Source organism: Colobus angolensis, unplaced genomic scaffold (assembly GCF_000951035.1).
Source record: "Colobus angolensis palliatus isolate OR3802 unplaced genomic scaffold, Cang.pa_1.0 Scaffold216, whole genome shotgun sequence".
NCBI classification, from domain to species: domain Eukaryota; kingdom Metazoa; phylum Chordata; class Mammalia; order Primates; family Cercopithecidae; genus Colobus; species Colobus angolensis.
The window spans coordinates 1160336-1167115 of NW_012115333.1; the positions used below are offsets into that span (position 1 = coordinate 1160336).

The window sequence follows — 6780 nt, forward strand, 5'->3', positions numbered from 1 at the left end:
AAACACCAAAAACCCTGGTGTTACAAACATTTCAGTGACATTTGTGAGCATATCACTGCTTTTACTTTTTTTTTTTTTTTTTGAGACAGAGTCTCACTCTGTCACCCAGGCTGGAGATCTCAGCTCACTGCAACCTCTACCTCCTGGGTTCAAGTGTTTCTCCTGCCTCAGCCTCCTGAGTAGCTGAGATTACAGGCACACACCACCATGCATTTTTTTTTTGCATTTTTAGTAGAGACAGGGTTTCACCATGTTGGCCAGTCTGGTCTCGAACTCCTGACCTCAAGTGATCCACCCTCTTCAGCCTCTCAAAGTGCTTGAATTACAGGCGTGAGCCACTGTGCCCAGCTATTTTATGTATTTTTGATGCTATTGTAAATAGGATTGTTTTATTGATTTCCTTTTTGGATATTATATTGTTGGCACAAAGAAACGCTACTGGTTTTTGTATGTTTTGTATGTTGATTTTGTAACCTGCAACTTTACTGAAGTAATTTGTTAGTTCTTAGAGTTCTTTGGTGGAGTCTTTAGAGTCTTCTATATATAGGATCACTTGGTCCCATGGAAGCAGTTTTTTAGCTCTTATGTTTGGGTCTTTGATCCATTTTGAATTAATTTTTGTATATGATGTAAGGTAAGAATCCAATTTCATTCATTTGCATGTGGAAATCCCGTTTTCCTAGCACCATTTGCTGAAAGGACTGTCATATCACCATTAAATGGTCCTGGCACCTTTGTCACAAATAATTTGATGATATATGACAAGATTTATTTCTGGGTTCTCTATTCCATTCCATTGGTCTATATGTCTATCTTTATGCCAGTTCCACATGTTTTCATTACTATGGCTTCACATTTTGAAATCAGAAAATACAAATCCTCTGATTTTGCTCTTTGTCTTCAAGTTTGTTTAGGGCTTTTGGGATCCCTTGAGCAAAGTCTGTATTAATTTTAGGATGGATTTTTTCCATTTCTGCAAAATACATCATTGGAATTTTGGGTTTTTTTTGAGACAGGGTCTCAGTCTGTCGCCCAGGCTGGAGTGCAGTAGCCCGATCACAGCTCACTGCAGCCTTGACCTCCCAGGGTCAGGCAATCCTCCCACTTCAGCCTTGCTAGTAGCTGAGACTACAAGCATGCGCCCTCACGGCTGCCAATTTTTTGTAGAGACAAGGATTTGCCATCTTGCCCAAGCTAGTTTCAAACTTGTAGCCTCAAGCAATCTGCCCACCTCAGCCTCCCAAAGTGCTGGGATTACAGGCGTGAGCCACCACACTTGGCCTGGGATTTTAATAGGGATGAATATCTGTAAATCTGTAGATCACTTTGGGAATATCAATATGTTAACAATATTTAGTCTTCCAACCCATGAACTGTTTACATTTTTAAATAGAAGATATTTGTATTATTTGTGTAATCAAACACAAATTTTTAGAAAGACGTTTTGGCAGAGGAACTAGTAAATTTCTCATGTCTTTTCATGTAACTTCACTGGATCTCAGTAACCAATTTTTAAAGCTTACAATCAGTTCTGGGAAAAACATAAATTAGATATTAGGAGAGAAATGATTATCTGACTATAGGTGTTAATAGAAAATGTTTATGGCTTAATAAACTGAAATTAAATTAAATCATGTAATATTGACAAATTAAGCTTATTTAGACATTTAATAACATTACCTGAGTTCAGATATGCTTTTATCTGGCTTATTTTGTTCACACTGAAATACATTTTAGTCCCATTGATCAATAACCAGTTTTTCTGTTCACATTGCTTAAAATTGTGTCTCATTGTACAGAGAATCTGTTGGGTTTCATTTCCTGACGATTATTCATGAACGTTTTAAGTCATCAGAAAATGCTGGAAAAGTTCTGCTACTCTATATTGACATACTTTTACAAAGGAAGGAAGAACTACTTGCCAAGGAGAAGATTGAAGAAATCATTTTAGGTCAGTAGGATTTTCACAAGTGTTTTAGAAAGGTATTAATTTGTGTATAATTCTTAGAGGTCAGAGTAGTAGGAAAATCCTCAAGTCAACGGATTTCTTCCACTTTCTTTTTTCCTTCCTCCCTAATGGTCGTTTAACAGTAACACCTCACCTGTCCACATCCCACAAATTGGGCAAGTGGAATGAGAAACTAAGCAAAAATAAGAAAACATCATTGAAAACAAACAAACTTCTGAGCTTAAAGCTCACATGTGGTGGAATATTGTAATGTTACAAGCCTAATTTCATATCTCTAGTTTGATCTCAATTTAGCTGTGTACCTTTGAACAAGTCAATTTCTCTGGACCTTGATTATTTTTAACTATAAAATGATGATTGTGAACTAAACTCCTGGTTTCTAATTTCTTTTCAGCAGCAGCATCCTTTTGTGATGCAATCTTGAATGAACCCCACCCTGAATGGAATAGATTAGAGTTTTTCTGGTTAAAGCAGAGATGTAGAGCCAAATCTGCTTAGCATTCCCCTAATCCTCTGCCTCCCTGCAGAACTTCTGTATCCTGAAGAACATAGATAGTATGATCCCTTTCTTAGAAAATTATCTTCACCACCTTGTCTTTCCAACTAAGTGCATGTAGAGATATAATTGGATTGATAGTCACTAAATGTTAACTCGGGGGTTTATTCTGAATGGTGGCATTTTAGGTGATGTGTTGCTTTCTTCTAAATACTCTACCATATTGTTTGAATTTTTATAAGCACGAATCATGTTTCTATAAAAACAAAGTCATTAATTTTTTAAAGGAAGTCATCTGACTAGATGATCTCTAAGAACCATATTCTACTGATAACACCCTCCCTCCAGGCATTTACCAATTATTTTTAGACCCGGTTTTGATAAACTTGGTTATCCGGTTTTCCTACTCTTAGCATTTTAATGGTAGCACTTTGCAAATAGAGAAAAGGTTTAAAGGGAAGTATACAGCTAGCCTGACCATAGGGAGGAAAAAAACTCTATCAATTTTATAAAACAGATACATATTTTTTAATACAGCAATCTGTACTGTATAACAACTCCCAAAGGCATTGCTGTGATATATTAATAGTACAATACAATAAAATAGTTGTTAATGTTGACCTCAAATGATCAAGAAAAAGTTAAATTGTGCTTAAGAAAACTAGGAAGTTTGTTTACTTTTTAGAAAATTTAAGAACTTTCATGAAAATATTTAGACTTTTTGAATTCAGAAGTGATTTTTATTTAAAGAAAGTAAACTGCCAGTTAACTAGAAAACTTGATTGTAGAGAATAACTCATTTTCCTAAAATTCCACTTGGACTAAGTTTTATTATGACATCTAATTTACATTTACACTCTCAAAGTATTATAATATTAAGTAGACACATTTAGTAGCTGTTTACTCTCATGTGAGTGTTTTTAAGTAAGTCATGGAACAAACTACATTCGCTGACTGGGCTAGAGGGTCAGAGATTCTTAATGTTCTAGTCAAGACTTTTGTGGAAATTCATAGTTTATGCCAAAGGGCAGAAGAGGAGGTACAGAATTCTATTATAGTTTAGACTTTACCTTAATGTGCTAATGTATTTGAACTCTGTAAATGTCTAGACCAGAAACAATCAACGCAAGTTAAGATTTAAAGTAATAAAGTTTATGTGTAAGCATGGTCTTAAAGTATTTTACAAAGGCTTTAAGGCATAATTGGCCTTTCTTGTGAACTTGATCTGATCTATTTAGTACATAATAATATAAGCACTTCTTATTAATGATTTCTGGCATTGCTGTCTGCTCATTCACAATAACCTTATTAAGGCACCAGGTGATAATCTAATTTGGAATGTGGCAAATAAGTTAAAAAGAGAGTAGGCTGGAAAACTATCACAGATTGATGGGAGAATGACTGTGATTCTAGCAAACTCTGATTGCATTATATTATCAATTATGGTAGTAATCCTAAAATTGATGGTGAAAACCTGTCTGAATTTTTTTTTGTGTAGCCATTACTTAAAGATTATAGGTTCTGGGTATAGTTAGCACTCTTTACTTAATGTAATAGACCTAGATTCTTGTTTTCAGAGCTTTTTCTTTTTCTTTTCAGCTCACCAAACAGGAAGACAACTGACAGCAGAATTAATGAACCAGTTACACAACATTCTGTGGAGAAAAGCTACCAGTAGTTTTGAGGTTTGAGAATAATCTCCTTTTCATTCTTTATATTATTTCTCCACTGCAACAAAAAATAGTGCATTCACTATAAAAATAAAAGAGCATCAAATACTTTAATAATCTGTTTAGATACCATATATTTATTAAATATTCACAATGTAGAGTGTTAATGAGCATTGTGCAAGAGTTTATTAAAAATAATAAGACATGATTCCTCTCCATTGAGAGCTTACAGTGTAGGGAAATGTCATTGCTGATATTAAGATATAGGAATGTAATTTTTTAAACATGAGGGCTGAGAAAGAGTTTTATTCCCTTTAAAAAGTTATGGTGTAATAATAAAATGGGAAAAAAAAACCTTTACAAGACAACTCAGGTTTCCTGCAAACTTAAAAATAATTTTTTTTAAAAGCAAAGAGCAATCATTTATAATTTTGGTATATTTCCTTCTAATCTTTGTGTATTATACATTTACGTCCCTGTGTATATAAATCAAATGGGATGTACCATTAAAAAAAAGTTGTGTTTGCTTCCACTTGCAATTAATATGTAGTAACAGGGACTGTTTTATGTCCCTTCTTGAACAATAAGTCCCTCTCCACAAAGGACAAGACAAAATAGACGAAAAGAAAAAACAATGACTTTTATGGCACTGAACAACAGGTAATGAAGGAGAATGGTCCCTGGGAGATAAGAAATAAAGTGAGCATTGGCTGGGCACGGTAGCTTACGCCTGTAATCCCAGCAGTTTGGGAGGCTGAGGCGGGGAGATCACAAGGTCAGGATATCAAGAACATCCTGGCTAACATGGTGAAACCCTGTCTCTACTAAAATACAAAAAATTAGCCGGGCATGGTGGCGGGCGCCTGTAATCCCAGCTACTTGGGAAGCTGAGGCAGGGGAATCGCTTGAACCTGGGAGGCAGAGGTTGCAGTGAGCTGAGATCGCGCCACTGCACTCCAGCCTGGTGACAGAGCAAGACTCCATCTAAAAAAAAAAAAAAAAAAAGAAGAAGAAGAAGGAAGAAAGGAAGAAGAAAGAAAGAGAGAGAGAGAAAGAAAGAAAGAAAGAGCATTATAATTGTGCAGCTTACTGCTTTGAATTTCCAGGGTATAGCACAAGAAGGGGATCTGAAGCAGAGCCTGGCAAGCGTCCTGATTTGAGATGTAGCTGAGTCTGAGGAGACTAAGGCAGCCAGAATTTATAAGACAAAGTACTGAAGAGGACCACATAGCATAGATTAGGCATTGTAGAAGAAAAGATTGATAAATTTGAACTCAGAGCAAAGAAGCTATTCAAAATTAACCACACTGAATAAAAGACTTAAAAGAGCTTCAGTGAGATGAGGGTCCTCTTCCAATGTTTAGCATAGTTCTGATCAGGACATACATGAAGCAAAATTACCTGAAGCTAGGAGAATAACCGTCTAAAAATATTAGAGGGAACAATGCCTAGCACTCACATGGGGTTGCAAATAAGGCCTGTTCTTATCACCTAGTCTGGAAAACCTCTAATTCATGGGGCACTGGGTAGAAAACTCAGAAGTGTCTTGTCTCAGAAGAGGGGAATAATTAGTCCTACACTAAGTCCTGCTCCAGAACTACCTTAAAAACTATAAAAATATGGTGTGAAAGGATCAAATTGATCCCAAGGAACTTAATTGCTTCCCAGAGCAGAGTTCAAGAATATTTATAGGAATATAAAACTGTACAGCACCCAACAGGATAAAGTTTACAATGTCTGGCATCCAGCAAAAAAATTACTGAGCATGTGAAGAGGCATGAAAACACAACCTATAATGAGGAGAATAAGCAATCAATTGATACTGACCCAGAACTGACATAGAAGTTAGCATTAGCAGAGGACATCTCTTATGATTCTATTTCATGCATTCAAAAAGTTAAGTAGAGGCATGGAAGATATATAAAGACGCAAATCAAACTTCTAAAGATGAAAACTATGTTTAGGATGAGAAGTACATTGGATAGTATTAACATCATATTAGACATTGTAGAAGAAAAGACTGATGAACTTGAAGTTATAGCAGAGAAGCTATTGAAAATGAAATACACAGGGAAAACAAACCTTAAAAAAATTAAAAGAGTTCAGTGAGGCGAGGGACAATTTTAGGTAGCTTAATATACGGGTAACTGGGATTCCCAAATGAGGATAGAGATAATAAATATTTGAAGAAATAAAACTTTCGAAACTTAATGAAAACTCTAAATGCACAGATAGAAAAGTATTAACAAACCCCAAACACAAGAAATACAAAACGACACCAACGCACATAATCAAAATGCTCAAAACCAATGATAAAGAGAATGTCCTAAAAGCAGCCAGATAAAAATGGCACCCTATATACAGAGGAGTAAATTAAAGAGAACGTCAGATTTCTTGTCGGAAGCAATGCAAGCAAGAACTCAGTGGAGCAGCATCTTTAAAATAATGAGAGAAAATAGAAACCTGTCAGCCTAAAATTCTGTATCCAGCACAAATATTGTTTAAAATGAAAGTCAAATGTGAAATAGTGTAGCCACTATGGAAAACAGTACGGCAGCTCCTCAGACAATTAAAAATGTTAGTACCCCATGATAAGCCCAGTGTGTGATGTTATCATGGGGAGGGGGGAGGGGGGAGGGATTGCA

At 35.7% G+C, this 6780-nt stretch overlaps 1 protein-coding gene across 2 annotated transcripts in view; it reads left to right on the plus strand.

Annotated features, from left to right (window-relative positions):
* TEX11 (testis expressed 11) overlaps positions 1–6780 on the plus strand; it is a 350946-nt gene that overhangs the window by 214602 nt on the left and 129564 nt on the right. For both annotated transcript variants that reach the window (XM_011943127.1, XM_011943129.1), the window contains 2 exons: positions 1800–1951; positions 4065–4150. In XM_011943127.1, coding sequence (XP_011798517.1) covers positions 1800–1951; positions 4065–4150 — 238 coding nt within the window. The remainder of the gene's footprint in view (positions 1–1799; positions 1952–4064; positions 4151–6780) is intronic.